Source organism: Chrysemys picta, chromosome 7 (assembly GCF_011386835.1).
Source record: "Chrysemys picta bellii isolate R12L10 chromosome 7, ASM1138683v2, whole genome shotgun sequence".
Classification (NCBI taxonomy): domain Eukaryota; kingdom Metazoa; phylum Chordata; order Testudines; family Emydidae; genus Chrysemys; species Chrysemys picta.
In genome coordinates, this window is record NC_088797.1 from 49,783,501 (window position 1) to 49,811,404 (window position 27,904).

At 54.6% G+C, this 27,904-nt stretch overlaps 2 protein-coding genes across 4 annotated transcripts; both read right to left on the reverse strand.

Moving 5' to 3' along the window:
• Window positions 1–201: 201 nt before the first annotated feature.
• Window positions 202–7,548, reverse strand: LOC135972106 (2'-5'-oligoadenylate synthase 3-like). Of its 2 annotated transcripts, none has more exons than XM_065551401.1 (3): window positions 5,488–7,548; window positions 3,566–3,736; window positions 202–1,961 (listed from the first exon to the last, which is right to left on the reverse strand). In XM_065551401.1, exons 1-3 carry the CDS (start codon window positions 5,650–5,652, stop codon window positions 1,734–1,736), a joined length of 564 nt encoding a protein of 187 aa, XP_065407473.1. In that variant the 5' UTR covers window positions 5,653–7,548; the 3' UTR covers window positions 202–1,733. The 2 variants fall into 2 exon arrangements, with proteins under 2 accessions (XP_065407473.1, XP_065407472.1); XM_065551400.1 differs by having other exon boundaries at window positions 3,566–3,739; window positions 5,488–7,539.
• On the reverse strand, window positions 202–26,016 carry LOC112059020 (2'-5'-oligoadenylate synthase 1-like). 2 transcript variants are annotated; one of them, XM_065551398.1, is made up of 6 exons: window positions 24,360–26,016; window positions 21,258–21,552; window positions 20,859–21,034; window positions 18,892–19,124; window positions 17,851–17,995; window positions 202–1,507 (listed from the first exon to the last, which is right to left on the reverse strand). In XM_065551398.1, the coding sequence occupies exons 1-6, from the start codon at window positions 24,522–24,524 to the stop codon at window positions 1,463–1,465; spliced, it is 1,059 nt and encodes a 352-aa protein (XP_065407470.1). In that variant the 5' UTR covers window positions 24,525–26,016; the 3' UTR covers window positions 202–1,462. The 2 variants fall into 2 exon arrangements, with proteins under 2 accessions (XP_065407470.1, XP_065407469.1); XM_065551397.1 differs by lacking the exon at window positions 202–1,507 and adding an exon at window positions 16,750–17,407 and having other exon boundaries at window positions 24,360–25,927.
• Window positions 26,017–27,904: the final 1,888 nt, after the last annotated feature.

The window sequence follows — 27,904 nt, forward strand, 5'->3', positions numbered from 1 at the left end:
ATTGGTTTGCAATTAGGGTGACCAGATGTCCCAATTTTATAGGGACAGTCCCGATTTGTGGGTCTTTTTCTTATATAGGCTCCTATTACCCCACACCCCCTGTCCCGATTTTTCACATTTGCTGTCTGGTCATCCTATTTGCAATGCAAACGCTGATTGAGAGTCGCTCTCAATTTAATAAAAACAACGAGGAGTGGCACCTTAGACACAAACAAATTTATTTGGGCATAAGCTTTTGTGGGTTAGAACCCACTTCATCAGATGCATGGAATGAAAAATACAGTAAGCAGAATATACATTATAGCACATGTGGGGGGCCATGCTGCAGAGTGAGCCCCCCGCCCTTGATGCAGCCAGTGCTGCTGTGTGCACAGTCGGGCACAGGAGGGAAGCTGGATGCTTCCCTTTGCCTCCCCCTGCTGGCTGATCCTGGCATTGCACCTGCCGTTGGCTGCTCATTCTCTCTGCTAAGTGTTGGGGGGCAGCAGGCTGGACAGAGATATTTCCCCCATATAATTAACCCTTTGTGTGGGCATCAATGGGGGCATGGATAGGGGTGTATGAATCTCCCCCATGGCCCCCACATCCCTCCTTCATCTGCCACATCCTCACTATCTCCCCCTCCACTACCGGCTGGAGCCCGCAGTGGGGCCCAGTCACCCACACAGTAAGTGGCAGAGGCCTGGCAGCAGGATAAGGGTCTTTGGCGAGCCCTCAGGGTGCTGCTAAAATATCAACCAGCTGTTCCTACCCCAACCTCTGGGGGCAGTAGCTTGGTACCCTGCCCCGTGGCTCCTGAGACCCACACCCCAGGTGGCTCTCCCAACCTATCCACATTGGCCTTAGGCCTGGAATCACAATGGGGCCCAGCTGGGCTCTTCCCCTCACAGGCAGCCTCTGTTGCCAGCCTCAAGCCGAGAGGGTGGCATTTTGGGAACCGGTTCTAAGACTCAGCCTACGAGGACAGGGAGGAGGAAGGGGACTAATGAACAATGTCTGGTGGGTGCCCAGCACCCAGCTCTGCACTGGGGGCAGTACATCCTGAAACGGGCCATGGAGCGGCAGGAAAGAGCTCCCAGGAGCTGCAACAGGAGGCGTGGGGATGGGGTGGCACTACAGAAGGACGCGGTGCTGATTCTGGAATGTGGGGGGCATTAGCAAAGCCCTGAATTATCATGCAAAGAATCTTGGGAAATATAGTCCACTGTGATGCTCTCTCTGCCGGGGTGCAGGTCCCAGTGAACATCTTACCCACCCCTGAGGTGCAAAAGCAGGTAGACCGTGCTCTTGCTCCGGATCCTGTAATGGGCGAGTGTGTAGTCGTCTTGCAGCTCTTTGCTGTTGAACGTCAGGTGCTGTTGGCTGGCGGAGACACCCGTGCGATCCTCAATCTTCTTCTTCAGGCCCAGGACGGTGTCACTGGCGCGGACGCCATAGAGGATGGTTCTGCTGTTATGGTCTTTCACGAAGATCTCCATCTCCTGGGGCTCGATCGTGAGCATCTGAACTGTGGTGTCGTAGAAGATGCCGTGTGATGCCAGGGTCTGATCATCCAGCAGCAGCTGGTTTCCCAGGCCAGGCTCCTGCAGGGCCAGGCCTTGCGTGTAGGGCAGGAGTGCTGGCTGTGAGGGGAGGGGAATCTCCCAGAGTCCCCCGCCCACGCAAGAAGGAAGGCCGAGCTGCAGCCAGATGTGAGTGAGCCGCGCAGAGATGAGAGGAGCAGATGCAGGGTCTCACCACGGCTCCCGCAGCAGCTGTTTGACATGGGGCCCTATCACGGAGGACTGGAGATCGTAGAACTCGGTCCAGTAGACGCAGAGCTCTTGGTACCGGCACAGCAGCTCCATCACCATGGGGAACCCCTCGGATGTGCTGAAGTTCTCCGCCCCTTTGGTCCCGCTCTCCCAGGCATAGATGGTCAGGAGATCCAGGGCATACTTGGGGGGTAAGCCCGACGTTGTCTTGGAAAGTTGTTAAGGAGATGGGGGTAAGCCGGCCTGAGACATGGGATGAGGTGGGAGTACAGGGGCCTCAAATCCCTCTTGCTGCCTGGTCAGGTGGGTGCTCTCCCCTGACCTTTCCCCTGCCCATGTCCTGTGCTCACCACAACCCTCAACTACTTAGCAGTGGCCAGACAAGGTGAGCTGGGGTGTAATGTACCAGCTGGAGACAGAGAGAGAGAGAGAGAGTGTGTGTGTGTGTGTGTGTGTGTGTGTGTAAGTAATCAGACCTGCTCAATTGTGTGTCAAGACCCTATATTGCTAACATCTAGTGGGGATTCTCCTTTAGCTCAGGTGGCAGAGGTCCGTGCTTCTGAAACGGAAGGCTCCACATTTTATTTCCACTGCTGGTGTGAAGTCCCCACAGGCTGTGGCATCAGGCACTGACAGGTGTTTATTAGGATAAAGAAAATCCTTCTCTCCCAACCCTGTAAAGTGTCATTGGACAGACTAGTGTAATTTCCACTCAAGTGAGCAGCAAATAGGTTGTTAAATCATTATCTGAAATTTGCTCTTTGTTCAGTTGCTTGCCCTGAGATTAGAGGAGGACACATGTGAGATTGGATGTTTGAGTGTTTGTCTGTTATGAAGCTACACAATTTAGTTCCAATGAGGAATTTATATCTCTCTATCTGTATCTATATATAAATTGTTGTTTTGAATTATTTTTAATGGATTCTGTTTCCCAGTCAGACTCTGTTCAAGATGGCCAACGATTCTGTTGTTTAACCTCTGGTCCAGTCCATGATCAGAAGCTCTCGTGAGCACTTGCTTAAAAGTGACCTAAGGCATCTAAACCAGTAGTCCCCAAACTTTTCATGTCGCGCCCCCTTTACCCATAATGTAATCTGTCCGCACCCATGCGGGAACTGGGAGCCAGGGGCCAAGGCCAGGGCCGGAGCTGTGGCTGGGGCTGCGGCCAGGAGCGGAGCCACGGGGTTGGGGGCAGAGCTGGAGCTGGGGGCAGAGCGGGGCTGGGTGGCGCTCCCTCCCTGCCCTCTGTGGGGGCTGGGCCAGGCCCTGCGGTGTCCCCCCTGAATGTTCCTCTGTGCACCCCTAGGGAGGTGTGCCCCACAGTTTGGGGACCAGTGATCTGGACAGATATTCTGGGACTGCTAGAGAGGGACTCAGCAAACTTGCCAGACTGGATCAGAGCCAAGATTCATCTAGTCCAGTGTCCCATCTGTCTCCAGTGACACCCAGGGCCCTTTGATGGGGTGATGGAACCCAGCTGCCGCAGCCCACCCCAAGAGCATCCAGGAGAGCAGCGAGCTAGGAAAGACCAGCTTAAGCCGAGATGACCACCACCTCCGGCAAGCAAAATGCTGGGAAGCAAAGTGATCTTCTGGAACGACTTGAGAAGCGCTGGCAGGAGGAGGGGCTCCTGTGATCACCTTCAGTAGCTTTATTCCAGAGGGGTTTTTAAGGTGTGGGAGGTTCTTTTGTCAGCCAGGAGAGCTCCTCAGCTGAACCCGCATTAACATACAGTGGTAACCCCTAGGGCTGGCGGAGCGTGAGAAGGAGCAAGGGGGGTATCACTGACCGGGGCAGGCAGGGCAACTCACCTCTTTGTACCAGTGCTTGACCAGCCGCAGCAGGTTCTTGAGCTTGGCCGGGCAATGCTTAATGAAGTCCCTCTGCAGCTCGGTGAAGGAGGTGCAGAACTCACCGGGCCCGGCTCCGGCCTGAATCAGATCCTCATAGACCTGTGGGGAAGGTTTGCTGCCAGGAGTCACCTGCTTTGGGGGAGAGAGTGGAGGGAGGGTCACCACACACAGATCTGAGGGGAATCCAGTCCCAATGGGCCTTGAGCTATTGCTGTGTCCCATACATAGGCTGCACCCTCATTCCCAAGAGCTCTCTCAGGATAAGCCGTGGGGCCATGAGGCCGTTGAGGGGGGTGGGTACCCCCAAACCTGCTGGATCTCTGAAGGCCGAGCTGAGGGGCAGGGATACAGTCGCTACCTAAGGCATCGTAGGCCGGGAGCACGTCCACCTCAATGGATTCCCATCGCTTCTTTGACTGGATGGTGATGGGAACTGCGTAGTTTGAACTTCTGAGTAACCAGTGAGGCAATATAGAAGTTGTTTTGTGCTGGCTTGGTAAATCTAAGAATTGGAATATCCACCAGCGTTTGGGGTTTGTCTACTCCGTTTTGTTTGCAGTTCACCCTAATTGAGTGACTTCAGCTGGCTCCCACAGGCGGCACCGTCACAACATTGTACAGTCAAAGCCCAGCTCCTGTTGGCTTCAGTGGCAGCTGTGAGCACTCAGCAGTTCTGCAAATCAGACCCCGGGGGCTCCAACTGGGCACCCAAAAAATGAAGAATGCACACTTTGGGCACAGTTTGGGGTAAGTGACTTGCCCAGCATCACACAGGAACTCAGTAGCAGAGGCAGGGAGAGAATCCAGTTCTCCAGTGCAGCATTCAACTGTCTTACCCAGGAGACCTTCCGGGAACCTCCTGCCCCATTCATTGCACATCTTCCATCTGCTGCAAAGTCTGTAGGGATCCTACAGACACCAGTCTCCTTCACTACCTGGCCCTGATTCACCCATAGAGCACCCTGTGCTCTGAATGAGGCAGGATCCCATGGAAAAAATAATATGCAATCATGTAATTAAAGCCTGTATTGTAATACATATGCACAATGGGGCCGAATTGAGGTTAAACAGGCCACCTTACCTCTGGCATTTCCTAATGTTTGAGTTGCAATCTCAATAACTCTCTTTTAGTGTAATTTTTCTGGACGTAATGAATGGGACTGGGGAGAGGTTTTGCAAACTTCCTGTCCTGTTATTGGTAAAGGGAGTGTTGATTACAAGGTAGTGACCCAACAGGGGAAAGGTTGGGAGCCATTGATTCAGAGAAGATATATCAGATGTCTAATAATGCTAGATTAAAAGGCAACACATTTAAAACAGCTCAAAGGTATTTTTTGTGACACAGCATATAGTTAACCTGTGGAACTCACTCAATGAGGCCACTCTCCGCAGGATTAGACATTCGAAGGATAACTAGAATATCCCTACTTGTTTTCAGCAGAAAGGGAAATGTACAAGGGAGACAAACTCTCATGCTTCAGAGCATAAACCAACCACTAACAGCCTGTGGTCAGGAAGAAACTTCCCCATAGGCAAATAATTCTATAATTGTCCATGAGATGGGATCTTGTGCCTTCCTCTGAAGCAGCTGGTGTAGGTCAATGTCAGAGATAGGTTACTGGGCTAAAATTGCTCTGACCTGACAATGCAGCTCCTACGTTCCTACCTGACCTCACTGGCAACTAGGAAGCCAGGGCGGATTTGGGATAATGAGCCCCTGTAGTCAGCTGTAAGTGGCAGCCCCGTTCGGCATCCCTTGGCCTGTCCAGCTGGGGGTTTTGGCTTCCCCTGATCACAGCGTAGGCGTCCAGGCTTTTGCCTGCACCAAAGGAGCCCTGACAAGCTCTTTCACACCGGCAGCTGGTCCAGAGCAGACTCACCATCACAGTCTTGAACACCTTGATGTCGTCAAAGCACGTCTCCTTCAGGAAATCACAGATCCTCCGGACAGTGTCTTTCACCTGCAGCTGGAATTCCTCGCTGGGCTGGAGATGCTCCGCGATCCAGGCATCCAGTGAGCCCGCGGACACCTGGTACAGCTCCATCTCTGCTGCTTTGCTCCCTGTCCCTGCCTTCCTCTGCTGCTGCTGCTTTTAAGCAACTCAGGCACAGCCCAGACTTGCTGATCTCCTCCCCTGTGGATGGCGTCAGACTGAGCTTGTTAAGGTGGCCTGGGCTACAGGACTGGAACTGTCCACCAGACACCTGCTGGGCATGGGCCAGGAGAGAAGTCTGGGGGCTGGTCCTCATCCCCAATTCCAGGGGCAGCCCAATGCACTTCCCCCATCCCCAGCTGCAGGGATTCCTAGGAGGGGGCTGCCCTCAGGCCATGCTTGGGGGCGCTGTCCTTCATGCCAGCCCCTAACCTGAGTGTCTATCTGCCTGAGAGCGACACAGTAGCCCATGAAAGCTTATGCTCAAATAAATTTGTTAGTCTTTAAGGTGCCACAAGTACTCCTGTTCTTTTTGCGGATACAGACTAACAGGGCTGCTACTCTGAAACCTGACTTCGTCCATGTCAGTTTCATGCTCTCAGGCTGGGACACAGGGACTCTCTGGTAACTGCCCCAGGGAGAGTAATTAACAGGGAGGGTAATTAACCATTGGAACAACTTTCCAAGGGGGCTGGTGGCTTCTCCATCCCTGGCCATTTTTAAAGCAAGACCCGATGCTTTGCTGGCAGAGATGCTTCGTCTCCAGCAGCAAGCCTGCCAGGCCGGACCCTTCCTTTATGAAAGGGCTGGTTAAGTGGTGGTGAGGTTCCCCCCAGCCCGCTGGCTGAGGAGTATTTTCAAGCCTGGCTGAAGGAAGAACAGCAGGATTTGGGGGAGGTGGGCACCTGCAGTGCACCCCAGTGTGGGAGCCAGGACAGAGAAGCACCTGGGCTAGCACTTTGGAGCTACTCCCTAAGGCCACCTTAACTGGCAGCAGCAGAGCTAAGGATTTCTCCGGTTTTGATCTGCTAAGTTTCATTTTCCATTCACTAGAGAAACGAAACTGCAAAGGCCGAGATGGGTGACAAGGGAGGGGCCAGTGTGGGCTGCTGCTGGAAGCCGGGGATCACTCCTTGGCTGGGGCAGGGGCATCGGATTCGGTTTCCATTTCTTCCCTGCGTGGGAAGTTCCCATGCCTGCCTGGCCCGGGGCGGAGGGGTGGTGCAGCCAGTGCCAGCAGGTGACAAGGAAGCAGCCTGGCCTGCTTTGGCTGGAAGTGGAAACTGAGCAGTGCAGATTATGTCACCAGCTGCAAGGAGCAGCAGAAAGCTCCCAGCAGCGCTGCCCACTGGAGAGCGGGCGACACAGAGCCCAAGCGAAACTGGGGGGATTTCATAGAATCATAGAATTTCAGGGTTGGAAGGGAACTCAGGAGATCATCTAGTCCAACCCCCTGCTCAGAGCAGGACCAATCCACAACTAAATCATCCCAGCCAGGGCTTTGTCAAGCCTGACCTTAAAAACCTCTACGGATGGAGATTCCACCACCTCCCTAGGTAACCCATTCCAGTGCTTCACCACCCTCCTAGTGAAATAGTGTTTCCTAATATCCAACCTAGACCTCCTCCACTGCAACTTGAGACCATTGCTTATTGTTCTGTCATCTGCCACCCGTTGCAGCTAGCTGGTGGGGGCTTAGAACCAGGGTGGACCGGCAGCCCCCTATCAGCTCCCTGCTCCCCTAAGTTCCCTGTGCAGCAGCTGCCTGCAGTTCAGCTGTCCCTCCCTCCACTGCCATGTGCTGCTCCTGCCCTCTGCCTTGGAGCTGCTCCCCGAGACTCTTGCTTGCTGTGCAGGGGGGATGGAAGGAAGAGGGGGGCTAATGTCAGGGTGTCGCCCGCCCCCCTGCTCCTGCTCCCCGCTTACCCCATCTTCCATAGAGCAGGGGACACACACCAGGACTCAGGACGAGGGAGCTTGCAGCAGCTGCGTCTCAGCAAGCTGATCTAATTAACAAGGCAGTGTACTTAAGGGAAATGCGCATGTCTCCCTCCATTCCTGCTGCCTTGTGTAGAGAGAGAGTTAACCCTTGAGGGCTCAGCCAATTGCTAGTTCATCATTTAGCAGTAAGGGAAATATTCCACCCTCTGACTCCTCCACCTCAACCAAGCTTCACAATCATCATCACTGTGTATCAGTATTAAATGGTTTGTTTAAAACTTATACTGTGTGTGTGTATGTATATATATGTTAGAGCAAAGGTCAACTATTTGCCTATTATCCCAGCTGCTCCCCACGTGCACGAAGCTGCTTTCCGCATACACGTATACAAAACAATCAGTCAAGGAAGTCAGATATATGTATCCTGACGACCCCCAGAAGGATAATCAATCAAGGAAGTCCAACAGATGTATCCTGTTTACCCCAGAAAGGAATTTAAAAATTCCTAGTGGCTGATACTGCAGTCTGCCCCAGGGAATTGGGCTAGACGATGACTGGCAGTAGCCTTACACTGAGGCGAGGTGGGATTAGTGGATGGGGGTTCCCCTGGGAGGGGAGACCCAGTGAGTGTGGGTACTGCCAGGGGCAGCACCCAGAGCAAGGGGCACCGGGGTCCTGGGAGGGACACGGGGGCCCAGTAGAAGCAGCAAAGCGGATCACCGGCCTGCAGAGGGCGCTCCAGAGGCTGGTGAGCTAATTCCCTGGATGACCAGCAGGAGGAGCCGCAGGGGTGAGTCCGACCTCTTACATCTGGTGAAAGGTTCCAGGGAAATTTTTAACTCCCTCATTTACATTAATTCTTATGGGGAAATTAGATTCGCTTAACATTGTTTCCCTTAAAGTCGCATTTTTCAGGAACAGAATTACAATGTTAAGCGAGGAGTTACTGTAATCCCAGTTCCCTCAGCATCTCCTCATAAATTATGTGCTCCAGCCCCCTAATCATTTTTGTTGCCCTCCGCTGGACTCTTTCTAATTCTTCCACATCCTTCTTGTAGGCCTCAGCCAAAACTGGACACAGTACTCCAGATGAGCCTTCACCAATGCCGAATCGAGGGGAATGATCACGTCCCTCGCTCTGCTGGCAATGCTCCTACTTATACAGCCCTAAATGCCATTAGCCTTCTTGGCAACAAGGGCACACTGTTGACTCATGTCCAGCTTCTCGTCCACTGTAACCCCCAGGTCCTTTTCTGCAGAACTGCTGCCTAGCCACTAGGTTCCTAGTCTGTAGCAGTGCATGGGATTCTTCCATCCTAAGTGCAGGACTCTGCACTTGTCCTTGTTGAACCTCATCAGATTTCTTTGGCCCAATCCTCTAATTTGTCTAGGTCCCTCTGTATCCTATCCCTACCCTCCAGCGTATCTACTACTCCTCCCAGTTTAGTGTCATCTGCAAACTTGCTGAGAGTGCAGTCCACACCATCTTCCAGATCATTAATGAAGATATTGAACAAAACCGGCCCCAGGACCGACCTTTGGGGCAATCCGCTTGATACCGGCTGCCAACGAGACATGGATCACTACCCGTTGAGCCCGACGATCTAGCCAGCTTTCTACTCACCTTATAGTCCTTTCATCCAATCCATACTTCTTTAACTTGTTGGCAAGAATACTGTGGGAGACATGCAGAGTGGGTCAGAAATACCCAGGCCTCAGCCATCACTGCTCGAGGCCCCTTTTCAGCACCCCAGCGTGTGGGGCAGGGGGAGGGGCCTGCCTTTACCGGACTGATGCCGATTGGGCGTGAAGGGCCAAAGAGACGGGGGGTGGGGAGGGGGAGAGGAGGGAAGATTGGGGCAAACCTGCCCCTCGGTGTTTCCCCACCCCCGTAATGTCCCAGGGGGCCCTAGAGGGGCAAGTCAAAGACTGCAAGGCCAAAATATGTGCTATAATGTACATTCTGCTTACTGTATTTTTCACTCCATGCATCTGATGAAGTGGATTTTAGCCCACGAAAGCTTATGCCCAAATAAATTTGTTAGTCTCTAAGGTGCCACAAGGACTCCTCATTGTTTTTGCTGATACAGACTAACACAGCTACCACTCTGAAGCCTCTCAATTTAATGGATCAAAGCTTAGGAGCCTTCCCGCTGATGCTATCCATAGAAAGTGTTGCCAGTTCTTGTGATTTTAGTGCGAGGCTCATGAGACATTTGGTATTTTTCTTAAATCCCCAGCTCCTGGAGGCAGATGACTATGAAAGTCTCTCGGCTTTCTTTTTTTAAATAAAAATAAGTTTCTAGCACTTGTGGCTCCAGAAAAAAGCTTGAAAATATGACCCCGAAGCGCAGCAACACCGGAAGGCAAATTAAAAAAAGACAACATTTATTATTTTGTAAATATCATGATATTATAAGCCAATCTCATGATTTTTGAAGGGACCTGACTCACGATTTTAGCCTATGTGGGGTTGGCCACACTGCACAGATCAGAACTGGATCCTTCTCTTCTTGCTGATATTAGCTGCAATTCTCTTTTTTACACAATCAGGATGGTGTTAGAGGGCTGCAGCGTGCAGCTGTTTCGTTTCCCATCAATGTGCACTCCCATGACTGGGGTCAGCCTGAGCAGACTGTGGAGTTGAGTAACCCTCGAACTGGACAGCGAGTGGCCATCTACCTAGCATCTACCCCAATCTGCCTTGTTGCTTGCATGGAGGGGGTTGTCCCACTGATTTCCCATTTAATACCCTAGATGTAAGCATCGGGTGCAGGCTGGTGCCAGGGGTCTGCTTCACATGCAGCGGGCCCAATCTCGTAGAGAGCTGTTCTAAATGCAGCAGGCTCGGTTGCAAGAGAAAGCAGAATGCAATGCAACCAGTGGGACAGAGGGGCGTAGCCAGTGATGAGCTCCCAAAATCCTAATAACTGGTTCCCTACCGGGTCCTTGGTGGCACTTCGGTGGTGGTGGTGGGGGGACGGGGGAGCCTTCACTCGCTCCGGGTTTTCGGTGGCATTCTGGCAGAGTGTCCTTTACCCAGAGCGAGTGAAGACCAGGTAGGGAACCGCGCGGTGAGTACAAGCCCCACGTGCCTGTCTCCCCCCCACCCACTCATCCGACCCCAACCCACGTCCAGCCCCCGACTGCTCCCTCAGAACCCGCAACTCATCAACCCCCCCGCTCCTTGTCCCCTGACCACCCCCTCCCGAGACCCTCCACCCTAACTACCCCCCAGCACCCCACCCCCTACCCAACTTGACCCACTCCCTGTCCCCTGACTGCCCCGACCCCATCCACCACCACCCCGACAGACCCCCAGAACTCCCATGCCTACCCAACCCCCCCCGTTCCCCGTCCCCTGACCGCCCCCCAGAACCTCCGCCTCCTCCAACCGCTCCCTGCCCCTTATCCAACCCCTCCTCCCAGCCCTGGCCCCTTTACCATGCTGCTCAAAGTGGCAGGAGCTGCAGAACTGCCCAGAGCGCTGGGGCTCTGTGACGAGGGGGAAAAGCGGGGGGGGGGGGGCTGGGGGAGCCTCCCCAACTGGGAGCTCAGGCGGGCCGGACAGGACGGTTCTGTGGGCCGGATGTAGTACAGTAGGGTTACCATATTTAACAAATAAAAAAAGAGGACCCTCCACGGGCCCTGACCCCGCCCATTTCCTAACCCCCCAAACCCCCGCCCCACCCCCGCCCCAACTCCGCCCCTTCCCCGCCCTAACTCGGCCCCCTCCTCCCTCCCACTCCCAGCCACGCGAAAAGGGCTGCCCGAGCGCTACCGGCTTCACGGTTTGCCGGGCAGCCCCCAGACCCTGAGCCCCCGGCCAGTGCTTCCCCAGCGCAGCTGGAGCCTGGGAGGGGAAGCACCCAGCCGGGGGCGCAGGGTCTGGAGGCTGCCCGGCAAACTGTGAAGCTGGTAGCGCTCGGGCTTCGGGCAGCCCCTATGCCTCCGGACCCTGTGCCCCCGGCCGGGCACTTCCCCTCCCGGGCTCCGGCAACGCAGGGTCTGGAGGCATGGGAGCTGTCCAAAGCCCGTAGTGCTCGGCTCTTAAACAGAGCCGAAGAGTCAGGGGAGGAGCAGAGCCGCCGCAGCCAGAGGCTCTGCTCCTCCCCTGACTCTTCGGCTCTGTTTAAGAGCCGAGCTGCCCGAGCGCTACCGGCTTCGGGCAGCCCCCATGCCTCTGGACCCTGCGCTGCCGGAGCCCGGGAGGGGAAGTGCCCGGCCGGCGGCTGGAGTCCGGAGGCAAGGGGGCTGCCTGAAGCCCATAGCGCTCGGGCAGTTCGGCTCTTAAACAGAGCCGAAAAGTCAGGGGAGGAGCAGAGCAGCCGCGGGAGGGGAAGTGCCCGGCCGGCATTTTCCCGGACATGTTCGGCTTTTTGGCAATTCCCCCGGACCGGGGTTTGATTACCGAAAAGCCGGACATGTCCGGGAAAAACCGGACGTATGGTAACCCTAGGTACAGTTACCATATTTGAACTTTCAAAGAAGAGGACACTCCGGGGGGGGGGGGGGGAGAGTAGCCCGGCCCCTTAGCCACTCCCTCCCACTTCCCGCTCCATGACTGTCCCCCACAGAACCCCCAACCCATCCAACCCCCCCTGCTCCTTGTCCCCTGATCACCCCCTCCCGGGACCCCTGCCCCTAACCACCCCCCGGGACTCCACCCCCTATCTAAGCCTCCCTTATCTTTGTCCCTGACTGCCCCCTCCTGACACCCCCCCATCCTAACTGCCCCCTAGGATCCCACTCCCTACCTGTCCCCTGACTGTTCTGACTCCTATCCACACCCCCGCCCCCGCCAGATCGCCGGGACTCCCATGCCTATCCAACTGTTGCCTGTCCCCTGACTGCCCCCCCAAACCCCCAAACCATCTAACCCTCCCTGTCACCTGACTGCCCCAATCCCTCAGGGGGCATCAATGGGGGCATGGATAGGGGTGTATGAATGTTCCCCATGGCCCCTACATCCCTCCTTCATCTGCCACATCCTCACTATCTCCCCCTTCCTCCTCCCCCCTTTATCTCTCTCTCTGGGCTGGGAACAGCTGCAGTGTTTCCAGCACCACACCCCCATCCACACACCAACCCCCTCACTCACATGCACTGACTTTTGTTTTGCTGGTGGGTGCTCCTCTCCGCCTCCTCCCCCTCTCATGTGGTGACTTGAGGGAGAAGAGGCCGGGCAGGGGAAGGGCCTTGGGGTGGAGCAGTGGGCGGGGCCACAGTCTGGGCACCAGGGCCTGCAAAAGATTAATCAGGCCCAGAAGGTGCTGAGCACCCCCTATTTTTTTCACTTGAGCCCCAGAGCACCCACAGAGTCGGCGCCTATGCCCTCCTGTGCGATTTCATTCAACAGCTGCTGCCAACACTGAGCAGCTAGATGTCTCTCTCCCCAACCTGCCATTCATGCTTCGTTGTCAGTCTTTCGCGCACCCAGCGGGCAAGAGACAACGAAACTGCTCCATAGCACAGACGGGTGGTTTGCTCCCAGCGGCCTGCAGCAACTGGCCTCTTTTCCAGTCAGGGATCTCCAGCAATTCACGCCAGCAAATGCCACCAAAGCTCAAAATAATTATAAGCCCATCACTAGTGATCTGCTGCTTCTCCACCTTTCCTGAGCTACTGGGTTGATACCACTTCTAGGTTCACTTCCTCCTGCCTCTAGAAGTAGCCCCATGTTCCCCCATACCTGTTCCAACAGCCCCTGGAAATCATTATATTGCATATGGACTGACCTTGCAGTGCCCGAATGATCCAAATGGTGCATTTGCAAATACACATTTTGTGGAAAAACAAAACAACCAGCGTGAAAGGAAGGGAGCTGCAGAGCAGGACAGTTTAGAAAATATCATCAACAAAAAAGGCTTGTGCGGTTGGGACCTAGACACTGTATGGCAGATGGGAGACCTGCTAAGCTAGGGTTACCATATTTCAACAAGCAAAAAAGAGGACGGGAGGAGCCCCGCCCTAGCCCCGCCCCTGCCCCTCCCACTTCCCGCCCCCCCAGAACCCCCAACCCTCCCCCTGTTCCTTGTCCCCTGACTGCCCCCTCCTGGGACCCCTGCCCCTAACTGCCCCCCGGGACTCCACTCCCTATCTAAGCCTCCTTGCCTCTTGTCCCCTGACTGCCCCAACCCTTATCCACACCCCCACCCCCAGACAGACCCCTGGGACTCCCACGCCCCATCCAACCACTCCCCACCCCCTGACAGCCCCCCCCCCAGAACTCCCAACCCATCTAAACCCCTCTGCTCCCTGTCCCCTGACTGCTCCGATCCCTCTCCACACTCCTGCCCCCTGACAGCCCCCCCAGAACTCCCAACCCATCTAAACCCCTCTGCTCCCTGTCCCCTGACTGCTCCGATCCCTCTCCCCACTCCTGCCCCCTGACAGCTCCCCCCCAGAACTCCCAGCCCCCTACCCCCCGCTCCTTGTCCCCTGACTGCCCCCTCCTGGGACCCCTGCTCCTAACTGCCCTCCAGAACCCCACCCCCTACCTAAGACTCCCTGTTCCTTGTCCCCTAACTGCCCCCTCCTAAGACCCCCCCCCAACTGCCCCCCAGGACCCTACCCCCTACCTGTACCCTGACTGCCCAAAACTTTCTCCACTCCCCTCCAAAAGCCCCCCCCCCCCGTTTCTTGACTGCCCCCTCCAGAACCTCCCTGTCCCTTCTCCTGCCCCCCCTTACCCTGCTGCTCAGAACAGGGTGTTGGGCTCTGTGCCAGCCGGACACATGGCTGAGCTCCCCTGCACAACACAAAACCCGGTCCCTGGCCCTGAACAGGGTTGCCGGAGCGGGCTGCAGGAGGAGGAGCTGCCGGCCGGCTCAGAATGCAGGGAGGGGGGGGTGGGAGGAGGAAGCTGCTCCGGAGTCCAGCCCGGGACTTTCCTGCAGCCCTCCCAGCCGCTCGCTCTGCTGTGCCGGGGGAGGGGGAAATCCCGGACATTGTGAGTGCTTTACAAATTCCCCCCGGACGCTATTTTTAGCACACAAAAGGAGGACATGTCTGGGTAAATCCGGACGAATGGTAACCCTAGCTAAGCAAGCCTGTAATTGGCCGCCCCAGCGAGGAAGAGAACGTGAGGAAAACATGGCAGAAGAGGGTGACCATGCTGAATGCACTGGCATCACCTGTGAAGAAGCACCACAACTAGTGAGCAATCGCAACCAGTGGAGGAACTGGACTGCCCAGTGTGTCGGGGCTCAGGAGCGGTTAAGGTCTCCTGCATCTCACAATCAATGTGAAAAGCAGTTTTCTGAAAGCAGTCCAGAGATATCATCGCTTGGTCTGCCAAAGGGCATTTGGTTTTATGGTGCTTTTGCCTTCTTAGTTTAGTGAGGTCCTCTATGTGGTTTAACGACTTAGGTGGAGTGGCATAATGGGGAAGTTGAAGCTGGACAAATTCAGCCAGGAAGTAAGGCGTAGGTTTTTGATAGTGAAAGTAATTAACCATTGGAATTAACCAAGGGGTGTGGGGAGTTCTCCATCACTGGCAATTTTAAAATCCATATTGGCCGTTTGCCTGAAAGATCTGCTCTCGGGGGTTATTTTGGAGCAGTGCTCAGCAATACCCTGACTCCCAAAGCGCATCGCCTGTTTCCCCCACCCCAGATCACGCTATCATGGAGGGCTTGATTTCATCTTTGCTCCCACGGGGGCCAGCAGCACCCTGCCTCGGTGAGAGATGAGCTTGGAAGAGGAAAAGGTACAGTCCCAGGGTCACTGTGCCATCACAGGGCCTTGCCTGGCCTGGGGCTTCACCCAGCTGGCCAGTGGGTGACTCTATCACTGTGCCCCACCCCCACAGGGTTATTACCCAGAGAGAGGTGGGGCACAGTAAGTGGCAGAGGCCTGGCAGCAGAACAAGGGTCTTTGGTGAGCTCTCAGGGTGCTGCTAAAATATCAACCCAGCTGTTCCTACCCCAGCCTCTGGGGGCAGTAGCTTGGTACCCTGCCCCGTGGCTCCCGAGACCCACACCCCAGGTGGCTCTCCCAGCCTATCCCCATTGGCCTTAGGCCTGGAATCTCAATAGGGCCCTGCTGGGCTCTCCCCGTCACAGGCAGCCTCTGTCGCCAACCTCAAGCCGAGAGGGTGGCATTTTGGGAACCAGTTCTAAGACTCAGCCTAGGAGGCGACCAGTCACCGCCCCAACGGCTGATGGGCTTTTTCACCAAAGGGAATGCCGCCCCCCCGCTGTGCTCAACTTGCGAAGGCTGCCCTGGGCCTATAAGCAATGGCCTGTCCCATCCCACATCATCTGGGCATCCCGTGGCCTTGACAGTCCCATGGGCCGGCTGAGCTGAAACATGGTGTGCAAATCCCTCTTTCATACCTCCGAGCCGGCTGCACTGGGCTGGGCCAGAGTCCCTCTTATCATGGGCACAGTCTCCACCCTCCAACCCTCTGGTTCCCTCACTGAGCCCACACCCCCTGCCCTCCATACAGCGCCCCCTCCTGGCTCGATACAGGACATTACTCCTCCCGGATTGTGCCTTTCCAGCTCAGCCTGGAGGTGGGCACTTGGTAACAAGCCAGCAGGTTGATTATAGCTCAGCCAGGCGTGTAAATGAGCCTCACGCATACAGGGCCGGCTCCAGGCACCAGCTGAGCAAGCAGGTGCTTGGGGCGGCCAAGGGGAAGGGGCGGCACGTCGGGCTCTTCGGCGGCAATTCGGTGGAGGGTCCCTGTCCCTCTCGGAGGGAAGGACCTGCCGCCAAATTGCCACCGAAGAAGAAAGCGGCACGGTGGAGCTGCCGCCGATCGCGATCGCGGCTTTTTTTTTTCCACCGCTTGGGGCGGCAAAAACCCTGGAGCCGGTCCTGCCCCCATAACCGTGTCCATGACACACTCCCAGCTCCCTGTGCCACAGATATCCCAGCGTGTACTGTCCCACATGCTGCTGGTGCCGCTGTGTGTCCCCATCTGTCAGGTACGCTGTCTCCACTGAGGCACTATGGGATGCACAATGCACTGCCCTGCTGAGGCAGCCAGTGGGGCTGTGTGCGTTGAACAAAGCTGCTGGGGGAGACAACTTGGCCAAGCTTGCTGTAGCCGGGTCGGATGACGGGGCCACGACCCAGTCACAGAACTGCTGCTGGATCTGCTGGAAGAATTAATGTGGGGCAGGTCTCCGGCATGTGTGACACAGGTGGTCAGACTGGATGATCTCAGTAAATGAATCTCTGAATCCATGACCCCCGGCTGTATGCACAGAGCAGGTGGGACCCACATCCCATGGACACAACACTCAGGAGCTGGGATTAGCGGAAGCTGTTTATTTCGGATTCCAAGCAGCACACACCGGTCGGGATTTGACACGACATAATAACGGAGATGGTGACACACAGCAGTGAAGTCGGGACAGGGAGGAGGAAGGGGACTACAACAATGGGATTAATGAACAATGTCTGGTGGGCGCCCAGCACCCAGCTCTGCACTGGGGGCAGTACATCCCGAAACGGGCCATGGAGCGGCGGGAAAGAGCTTCCAAGAGCTGCAGCAGGAGGTGTGGGGATGGGCTGGCACTACAGAAGGACGCGATGCTGATTCTGGAATGTGGGGGGCATTAGCAAAGCCCTGAATTATCATGCAAAGAATCTTGGGAAACATAGTCCACTGTGATGCTCTCTCTGCTGGGATGCAGGTCCCTGTGACTCAGTGAGCATCTTACCCACCCCTGAGGCGCAAAAGCAGGTAGACCGTGCTCTTACTCCGGATCCTGTAATGGGAGAGCGTGTAGTTGTCTTGCAGCTCTTTGCTGTTGAACGTCAGGCGCTGTTGGCTGGCGGAGACACCCGTACGATCCTCGATCTTCTTCTTCAGGCCCAGGACAGTGTCACTGGTGCGGACACCATACGGGATGGGTCTGCTGTTATGGTCCTTCACGAAGATCTCCATCTCCTGCATGGGTCTGTCTGGCTGGAATAGACACAAGGAGATGGGGATTTGTGGGGGTCAGACAGCCCAGGTGGGGCAGCGGCGAACCTCTAACGGCACCCTAGAATAGGAACCTCTGCTGGGGAGTGGAATCTCAACACGAATGTTTCCTGCAGCTCTGGGCCCATCAGATTCTGTAGCAGGGAGCTGGGCAGGCGCGCTGGCTGTGGGGGGAGAGGGATCTCCCAGCTATTTCAGTCCCAGCCTCTCCTAGCGGGGTTGCTGTGGGGAGAGGGCAGGAGTGCTGGCTGTGGGCAGGGGCAGCAATTTTAGCCCCAGCTTCTCCCAGCAGGGGGTGCTGTGGGGAGGGGGCAGGAGCACTGGCAGTGGGGGGAGCTCCCGGCTACTCCATGCTCGGGAGGCTCTGAACAGGGAAGAGCTCATCACAGGCGGGGGTGGGAAGAGGCCCTGAGAGGCGTCGGTACCTGCACATCCCAGCAGCGGATGGGGGCGAGGCCGTTCCTACAGCACAGCTGGTCCCGGCACACGGCGGCTTCTCTCGCCAGCAGGTCCCAGCTCTTTCCCTGCCCCAAGATTCCCGTCGGGTCGGCTGGATCCAGGATCACGGGGCTGTGAACACACAACAGATTCTCTCTGTCTATGTCTCTTGGGCTGAGCCACCAGCCCACGTGGCCAGAGGCTCTGCTGTGTGCCCCAGCCCGCTCCCTCTCCCCCATGAGCCGGGCCCTGCTCTGCATCCAGGCTACTGACACATCTCAGCTGCCTGCTGCCCATGTTGCCTGCCTGGCTCAGGCACTGCAGAGGGGAGCTGGAGGAGGGAGTCTCAGGCTTGGCCGACTGGAGCCAGAGTCCCAGGGGCTCGGGGATGGGGCAATGGTGGAGGGTGAGTATGGTCCGAGGTCACCCACCCTGGAAGAGCCAGTGTCCAGGCAGCTGAGGGGCTGGAGACAGCTGCTGCCCTAGTCCCTGCGATACTATTGCACCCATCTCTAGTGCTGGCCCAGGGGTGCTGCCGGGTACCACACGCAATCATTCACGAGCCCTCACCCCGTCAGTGTCGTCATCCCCATCATGCCCATGGGGAAACTGAGGCACAGGGTAATGGTGGTGGAGTGGGGGACAGACCTGTGCCAGGCTGTGAGCCCCCCACCCTTTCACGCTCATACGGGTGCTGCCGGGTGGAATCCTGCTCCCTTCAGTTAATGGGGTTTGGCCAGTGAGTTCCATGGGGCTGGGGCTCCCCTTGGGCGTACGCCCCCAGAGGCAGCCTGGCTGCACATGGTGCAGGGTGTGCTGGGCTGGCCATGTTGCTTGGCTGGTGCTGAGTGTAACCGCAGGGGTCTCGTGGGTGGCAGGGCTGAGAGACGCTGAGCAGAGATGCCAGTTCTCTGCTCGCATGTCCCCGGGTATGACAGAGTCTCCTGCCCACGCAGGAAGGAAGGCCGAGCTGCAGCCAGATGTGAGTGAGCTGCGCAGAAATGAGAGGAGCAGATGCAGGGTCTCACCACGGCTTCCGCAGCAGCTGTTTGACATGGGGCCCTATCACGGAGGACTGGAGATCGTAGAACTCGGTCCAGTAGACGCAGAGCTCTTGGTACCGGCACAGCAGCTCCATCACCGTGCGGAACCCCGCGGATGTGCTGAAGTTCTCCGCCCCTTCGGTGCCGCTCTCCCAGGCGTAGATGGTCAGGAGCTCCAGGGCATACTTCGGGGGCAAGCCCAACGTTGTCTTGGAAAGCTGTTAAGGAGATGGGGGGAAGCCGGCCTGAGACATGGGATGGGGTGAGAGTACAGGGGCCTCAAATTCCTCTTGCTGCCTGGTCAGGTGGGTGCCCTCCCCTGACCTTTCCCCTGCCCACGTCCTGTGCTCACCACAACCCTCAACTACTTAGCAGTGGCCAGACAAGGTGAGCCGGGATGTAATGTACTAGCTGGAGACAGAGAGAGAGAGAGAGAGAGTGTGTGTGTGTAATCAGACCTGCTCAGTTGTGTGTCAAGACCCTATATTGCTAACATCTAGTGGGGATTCTCCTTTAGCTCAGGTGGCAGAGGTCCGTGCTTCTGAAACGGAAGGCTCCACATTTTATTTCCACTGCTGGTGTGAAGTCCCCACAGGCTGTGGCATCAGGCACTGACTCATTTCAGGTGTTTATTAGGATAAAGAAAATCCTTCTCTCCTGACCCTGTAAAGTGTCATTGGACAGGCTAGTGTAATTTCCACTCAAGTGAGCAGCAAATAGGTCATTAAATCATTATCTGAAATTTGCTCTTTGTTCAGTTGCTTGCCCTGAGATTAGAGGAGGACACATGTGAGATTGGATGTTTGAGTGTGTGTTTGTTTGTTATGAAGCTACACAATTTAGTTCCAATGAGGAATTTATCTCTCTGTATCTGTATATAAATTGTTGTTTTGTTTTTGAATTATTTTTAATGGATTCTGTTTCCCAGTCAGACTCTGTTCAAGATGGCCAACGATTCTGTTGTTTAACCTCTGGTCCAGTCCATGATCAGAAGCTCTTGTGAGCGCTTGCTTAAAAGTGACCTAAGGCATCTAAACCAGTGGTCCCCAAACTTTTCATGTCGCGCCCCCTTTACCCATAATGTAATCTGTCCGCACCCATGCGGGAACTGGGAGCCGGGGGCCAAGGCCAGGGCCAGAGCTGTGGCTGGGAGCGGAGCCATGGAATTGGGGGCAGAGCTGGAGCTGGGGGCAGAGCGGGGCTGGGTGGCGCTCCCTCCCTGCCCTCTGTGGAGGCTGGCCCAGGCCCTGCGGTGTCCCCCCCTGAATGTTCCTCTGTGCGCCCCTGGGGGGGGTGCCCCACAGTTTGGGGACCAGTGATCTGGACAGATATTCTGGGACTGCTAGAGAGGGACTCAGCAAACTCGCCAGACTGGATCAGAGCCAAGATCCATCTAGTCCAGTGTCCCGTCTGTCTCCAGTGACACCCAGGGCCCTTTGATGGGGTGATGGAACCCAGCTGCCGCAGCCGACCCCAAGAGCATCCAGGAGAGCAGTGAGCTAGGAAAGACCAGCTTAAGCCGAGATGACCACCACCTCCGGCAAGCAAAATGCTGGGAAGCAAAGTGATCTTCTGGAACGACTTGAGAAGTGCTGGCAGGTGGAAGGGCTCCTGTGATCACCTTCAGTAGCTTTATTCAGAGCTTTATTCCGTCTTGCATCTGAAGAAGTGAGGTTCTTACCCACGAAAGCTTATGCTCCCAGTACTTCTGTTAGTCTCAAAGGTGCCACAGGACCCTCTGTTGCTTTTTACAGATTCAGACTAACACGGCTACCCCTCTGATACTTTATTCCAGAGGGGTTTTTAAGGTGTGGGAGGTTCTTTTGTCAGCCGGGAGAGCTCCTCAGCTGAACTCGCATTAACATACAGTGGTAACCCCTAGGGCTGGCGGAGCGTGAGAAGGAGCAAGGGGGGTATCACTGACCAGGGCGGGGCAGGGCAGGGCACCTCACCTCTTTGTACCAGTGCTTGACCAGCCGCAGCAGGTTCTTGAGCTTGGCCGGGCGACGCTTAACGAAGTCCCTCTGCAGCTCGGTGAAGGAGGTGCAGAACTCACCGGGCCCGGCTCTGGCCCGAATCAGATCCTCATAGACCTGGGGGGAAGGTTTGCTGCCAGGAGTCACCTGCCCTGGAGGAGACAGTGGAGGGAGGGTCACCACACACAGATCTGAAGGGAGTCCAGTCCCAATGGGCCTTGAGCTATTGCTGTGTCCCATACATAGGCTGCACCCTCATTCCCATGAGCTCTCTCAGGATAAGCCCTGGGGCCATGAGGCCATTGAGGGTGTGGGTACCCCCAAACCTGCTGGATCCCTGAAGGCCGAGCTGAGGGGCAGGGATACAGTTGCTACCTAAGGCATCATAGGCCGGGAGCACGTCCACCTCGATGGATTCCCATCGCTTCTTTGACTGGATGGTGATGGAGAGCGAGCGCGGGCAGGTGCCCTTCTCCTTCGGCTGGGAAACCTCCACGTCAACGCTGAAGGCGATGGTCTGTCGGCACCGGTTCAGCTTCTGCTTGATAGTGTCAAGCACAGCCGCACGGTTCTCCATCTGGTCCTGGTAGCTGGAGAAGCAGCTGAGGAAAAGGACCAGATCCGCATCCGAATTGTTCTTCAGGGCCGTCCCCTTCCCTGCGGAGCCGCCCTGCCAAGGAACAGAAGCATTTGCTCACTGCGCTGCCCTCTCAACAAACCCAGGGCGCTGAGCTGCATGGGGGCCTGTACCCCTGCGCCCGCTCAGCCGGGTCACCCCTCTGGCACAATCCCCCATGCTGGGCAGCCAGAAACAAACCAGAAGCGTTAGGATGGGATAGAAAATATTCCTGAGATGAATCCAGTGTTGTAGTGTACACTGCTGTGGCGCCCTCCCCCCGCAGCCCCCTCTGATCACTGATGATGGTCTAACGTCCCCCACTCGTGCTTTGGGGCAGAGAGCTGAAATTGGCAGTGGGGTGACCTGCATCTCAGGGATGCGCCTTTTGCCGTGCCCGTGAAAATCCATGCAATTTTGCCCAAGCTAAGAACCTTTGAAATATCTCCCTTCGCACATGCTCAGTACAGATATGTCAGAGTTTGGCCAGTCCCATAGATAACATAGTATTTATATAGCATGTTTGTGATGTTATGAGTGTGATATAATATCTCATTGAAAGATGACAGGGCCAGAAAGAGTTAATTAACTCACAGACTGACCGAACTTTAGAAACTGGTTAGGAAGATATGTAAATGAATAGAGCTTTGAAATGCAAGTCTGCATTGTTAAGAGGTAGAAGGGTAGGTGTTTGCTCAGGTCTTGTGATGTAAGCAAACAAGTCTAGTCTATTCCTATAGCTTTGATTCAAAGATCAAAAAGGTAATATTAACATTTAGGAAGATACTTGAGTGAAATAGTATTATTGTCTATATATCTCTTTGAAGGTTGTGGTAACCTGTATCTGAACTGTTTAATGGATAAATTACCCTATGCTAATTGCCAGGATGTTTGGGAGAAGGAGAGTTAAGCCTATTGTTTTCTCAGGCCAAAAGGCTGCTAGAAATGTATAAGAACCCTGGGACACAATCCTGCTTCATCTCAGATCTGCTTTGGGTTTCAAGAGGGGGAAACCTTAAGCCATAAGGATTGAGATCCCCAGTCACTGACTGAAGTCACCCTGAGCATGGACATTGGACTATAACCTATGGACTATTTCTAAAAGGACTTTTGGCAACTACAAGCTCATCTCTGCTATGTATCTGAACCTCAAGAGTTGAATTCAAGTCTGTATGTATATTAATCTTTTAACCAACTCTCTCTCTTTTCTTTTTTAATAAATTTTAGTTTAGTTAATGAAAATTGACTATAAGCGTGTATTTTGGGCAAGATCTAAGTTATAATTGGACCTGGGTATGTGGCTGATCCTTTGGGATCGGAAGAACCTTTCCTTTTATATGATGAGATAAGATTTTCGGTAATCATCATCATATCTGACGTGTGTCTGGATGGAGTCCTGAGGCTGGGCACTTTAAGGGAACTGCGTAGTTTGAACTTCTGAGTAACCAGTGAGGCAATATAGAAGTTGTTTTGTGCTGGCTTGGTAAATCTAAGAATTGGAATATCCACCAGCGTTTGGGGTTTGTCTGCTCCGTTTTGTTTGCAGTTCACCCTAATTGAGTGACTTCAGCTGGCTCCCACAGGCGGCACCGTCACAACATTGTACAGTCAAAGCCCAGCTCCTGTTGGCGTCAGTGGCAGCTGTGAGCACTCAGCAGTTCTGCAAATCAGACCCCGGGGGCTCCAACTGGGCACCCAAAAAATGAAGAATGCACACTTTGGGCACAGTTTGGGGTAAGTGACTTGCCCAGCATCACACAGGGACTCAGTAGCAGAGGCAGGGAGAGAATCCAGTTCTCCAGCGCAGCATTCAACTGTCTTACCCAGGAGACCTTCCGGGAACCTCCTGCCCCATTCATTGCACATCTTCCATCTGCTGCAAAGTCTGTAGGGATCCTACAGACACCAGTCTCCTTCACTACCTGGCCCTGATTCACCCATAGAGCACCCTGTGCTCTGAATGAGGCAGGATCCCATGGAAAAAATAATATGCAATCATGTAATTAAAGCCTGTATTGTAATACATATGCACAATGGGGCCGAATTGAGGTTAAACAGGCCACCTTACCTCTGGCATTTCCTAATGTTTGAGTTGCAATCTCAATAACTCTCTTTTAGTGTAATTTTTCTGGACGTAATAAATGGGACTGGGGAGAGGTTTTGCAAACTTCCTGTCCTGTTATTGGTAAAGGGAGTGTTGATTACAAGGTAGTGACCCAACAGGGGAAAGGTTGGGAGCCATTGATTCAGAGAAGATATATCAGATGTCTAATAATGCTAGATTAAAAGGCAACACATTTAAAACAGCTCAAAGGTATTTTTTGTGACACAGCATATAGTTAACCTGTGGAACTCACTCAATGAGGCCCCTCTCCGCAGGATTAGACATTCGAAGGATAACTAGAATATCCCTACTTGTTTTCAGCAGAAAGGGAAATGTACAAGGGAGACAAACTCTCATGCTTCAGAGCATAAACCAACCACTAACAGCCTGTGGTCAGGAAGAAACTTCCCCATAGGCAAATAATTCTATAATTGTCCATGAGATGGGATCTTGTGCCTTCCTCTGAAGCAGCTGGTGTTGGTCAATGTCAGGTTACTGGGCTAAAACTGCTCTGACCTGACAATGCAGCTCCTACGTTCCTACCTGACCTCACTGGCAACTAGGAAGCCAGGGCGGATTTGGGATAATGAGCCCCTGTAGCCAGCTGTAAGTGGCAGCCCCGTTCGGCATCCCTTGGCCTTTCCAGCTGGGGGTTTTGGCTTCCCCTGATCACAGCGTAGGCGCCCAGGCTTTTGCCTGCACCAAAGGAGCCCTTACAAGCTCTTTCACACCGGCAGCTGGTCCAGTGCAGACTCACCATCACCGTCTTGAACACCTTGATGTCGTCAAAGCACGCCTCCTTCAGGAAATCACAGATCCTCCGGACAGTGTCTTTCACCTGCAGCTGGAATTCCTCGCTGGGCTGGAGATGCTCCGCGATCCAGGCATCCAGTGAGCCCGCGGGCACCTGGTACAGCTCCATCTCTGCTGCTTTGCTCCCTGTCCCTGCCTTCCTCTGCTGCTGCTGCTTTTAAGCAACTCGGGCACAGCCCAGCCTTGCTAATCTCCTCCCCTGTGGATGGCGTCAGACTGAGCTTGTTAAGGTGGCCTGGGCTACAGGACTGGAACTGTCCACCAGACACCTGCTGGGCATGGGCCAGGAGAGAAGCCTGGGGGCTGGTCCTCATCCCCAATTCCAGGGGCAGCCCAATGCACTTCCCCCATCCCCAGCTGCAGGGATTCCTAGGAGGGGGCTGCCCTCAGGCCATGCTTGGGGGCGCTGTCCTTCATGCCAGCCCCTAACCTGAGTGTCTATCTGCCCCACCCTGCCTGAGAGCGACACAGTAGCCCACGAAAGCTTATGCTCAAATAAATTTGTTAGTCTTTAAGGTGCCACAAGTACTCCTGTTCTTTTTGCGGATACAGACTAACAGGGCTGCTACTCTGAAACCTGACTTCGTCCATGTCAGTTTCATGCTCTCAGGCTGGGACACAGGGACTCTCTGGTAACTGCCCCAGGGAGAGTAATTAACAGGGAGGGTAATTAACCATTGGAACAACTTTCCAAGGGGGCTGGTGGCTTCTCCATCCCTGGCCATTTTTAAAGCAAGACCCGATGCTTTGCTGGCAGAGATGCTTCGTCTCCAGCAGCAAGCCTGCCAGGCCGGACCCTTCCTTTATGAAAGGGCTGGTTAAGTGGTGGTGAGGTTCCCCCCAGCCCGCTGGCTGAGGAGTATTTTCAAGCCTGGCTGAAGGAAGAACAGCAGGATTTGGGGGAGGTGGGCACCTGCAGTGCACCCCAGTGTGGGAGCCAGGGCAGAGAAGCACCTGGGCTAGTACTTTGGATCTGCTCCCTAAGGCCACCTTAACTGGCAGCAGCAGAGCTAAGGGTTTCTCCGGTTTTGATCTGCTAAGTTTCATTTTCCATTCACTAGAGAAACGAACCTGCAAAGGCTGAGCTGGATGACAAGGGAGGGGCCAGTGTGGGCTGCTGCTGGAAGCCGGGGATCACTCCTTGGCTGGGGCAGGGGCATCGGATTCAGTTTCCATTTCTTCCCTGCGTGGGAAGTTCCCATGCCTGCCTGGCCCGGGGCGGAGGGGTGGCGCAGCCAGTGCCAGCAGGTGACAAGGAAGCAGCCTGGCCTGCTTTGGCTGGAAGTGGAAACTGAGCAGTGCAGATTATGTCACCAGCTGCAAGGAGCAGCAGAAAGCTCCCAGCAGCGCTGCCCACCGGAGAGCGGGCGACGCAGAGCCCAAGCGAAACTGGGGGGATTTCATAGAATCATAGAATTTCAGGGTTGGAAGGGAACTCAGGAGATCATCTAGTCCAACCCCCTGCTCAAAGCAGGACCAATCCACAACTAAATCATCCCAGCCAGGGCTTTGTCAAGCCTGACCTTAAAAACCTCTAAGGAAGGAGATTCCACCACCTCCCTAGGTAACCCATTCCAGTGCTTCACCACCCTCCTAGTGAAATAGTGTTTCCTAATATCCAACCTAGACCTCCTCCACTGCAACTTGAGACCATTGCTTATTGTTCTGTCATCTGCCACCACTGAGAACAGTCTAGATCCATCCTCTTTGGAACCCGCTTTTGGATAGTTGAAAGCAGCTATCAAATCGCCCCTCATTCTTCTCTTCTGCAGACTAAATACAATAACTCCTCACTCTTGCTTGCTGTGCGGGGGGGATGGAAGGAAGAGGGGGGCTAATGTCAGGGTGTCGCCCGCCCCCCTGCTCCTGCTCCCCGCTTACCCCATCTTCCATAGAGCAGGGGACACACACCAGGACTCAGGAGGGAGGGAGCTTGCAGCAGCTGCATCTCAGCAAGCTGATCTAATTAACAAGGCAGTGTACTTAAGGGAAATGCGCATGTCTCTCTCCATTCCTGCTGCCTTGTGTAGAGAGAGAGTTAACCCTTGAGGGCTCAGCCAATTGCTAGTTCATCATTTAGCAGTAAGGGAAATATTCCACCCTCTGACTCCTCCACCTCAACCAAGCTTCACAATCATCATCACTGTGTACCAGTATTAAATTGTTTGTTTAAAACTTATACTGTGTGTGTGTATGTATATATATGTTAGAGCAAAGGTCAACTATTTGCCTATTATCCCAGCTGCTCCTCACATGCACGAAGCTGCTTTCCGCATACACGTATACAAAACAATCAGTCAAGGAAGTCAGATATATGTATCCTGACGACCCCTAGAAGGATAATCAATCAAGGAAGTCCAACAGATGTATCCTGTTTACCCCTAGAAAGGAATTTAAAAATTCCATAGGTTAGCAGAATGTATGCACGCTAAGTTGTTTGTTTCTGGGTATAAAAAGGCCTGCTCTGCGCTTGTAAGGTGTGCTTCTCCCTCTGGCATTAGTCGAGGGAAGCACCCGCTCAGCTGACTGATCAATAAAGAACTTGAAGCCATCTTCTAGACTCCCGTGCCTCCTTGGGGTAATTGGGTGGCTCCAGGGGGAAACGAGCCCATTTGGCTAACAATGGCACCCCAGATGGGACTTCTCTCCCCGTAGAGGGCGTGGACCGGCGGCTGAGGGCGATCCCGGAGAGTGGCCACCTCGAGCTGTTGGTTTGCTTGGGCTCCGGATCGTCACAATCGGCCGGGGCGGCTGCGTCCTCTCTGAAGAGAACTCCGAAGGACACGGAAGCAAGGCTGCTCCAGAAGAAGGGGAAGTCCGTCTGCCGGACGCGGCCACTTTGGGCGGTAAGTGCATTTACCTCCTGGGTTTGAGGAATAACGCCTCCGAGGTGTGGGTTAGACGGTGGAAATCCCCTAGGCAGCCCGTATAGGGGAAGGAATATTAACATCATTGTAGTTTTGTAAATGTCTTGTTGTGTTTCTGGTTAAAGAGTAACCAAGTAACGGCCAACGAGTAACGTCACTAACTCCACAAGTCCATGGGCCGTTTTTAACAATTACTGGGACTTGGAGCAACCTCAGGGATTACTCTTATTTCTAGGAGGGGTAATCTTGTTCCTCCTCTTAATGGTGTGTTGGAAACCGAAATTGTAATTGGTTAAGGGTTCTGTGTGTGTGAAGGATGGATGAGTGCCGCTGACCAGGTCTGGGACTTAAACTGACTCCAGCCACCCCAAGACTCCTGCGAGGGGAAACCCGGTGACCAGGATATCTTGATTGCAAGGGGGGTCAGCCGAACCTCGTGACCCAGTGGATATTTGAGTTAGAACTAGATCCCTATCCCTTCTCCCCCCCCCCCCCCCCCCGATACCTCTGTCTCGAAAAACTCTGGGTAAGGCATAATGGGGTCCGGACAAAGTACCTTTTCCGGAACACCCCTGGGATGTATGCTGGATAACTGGAAGGCGTTTAGACGCCAGGCTGACTA

Coding starts and splice junctions, on each gene's coding strand:
- LOC135972106 (XM_065551400.1), bottom strand. CDS start 5,652: ATGGAGCTGTACCAGGTGTCCGCGGGCTCACTGGATGCCTGGATCGCG. Junction 3,740..5,487: donor AGGTGTTCAAGACTGTGATG/GTGAGTCTGCTC, acceptor TCTCCCCCAAAG/CAGGTGACTCCTGGCAGCAA. Junction 1,962..3,565: donor TCAAGCACTGGTACAAAGAG/GTGAGTTGCCCT, acceptor CAACTTTCCAAG/ACAACGTCGGGCTTACCCCC.
- LOC112059020 (XM_065551397.1), bottom strand. CDS start 24,524: ATGGAGCTGTACCAGGTGCCCGCGGGCTCACTGGATGCCTGGATCGCG. Junction 21,035..21,257: donor CCCGGCCTATGATGCCTTAG/GTAGCAACTGTA, acceptor TGTCTCCTCCAG/GGCAGGTGACTCCTGGCAGC. Junction 19,125..20,858: donor TCAAGCACTGGTACAAAGAG/GTGAGGTGCCCT, acceptor TCTCCTTAACAG/CTTTCCAAGACAACGTTGGG.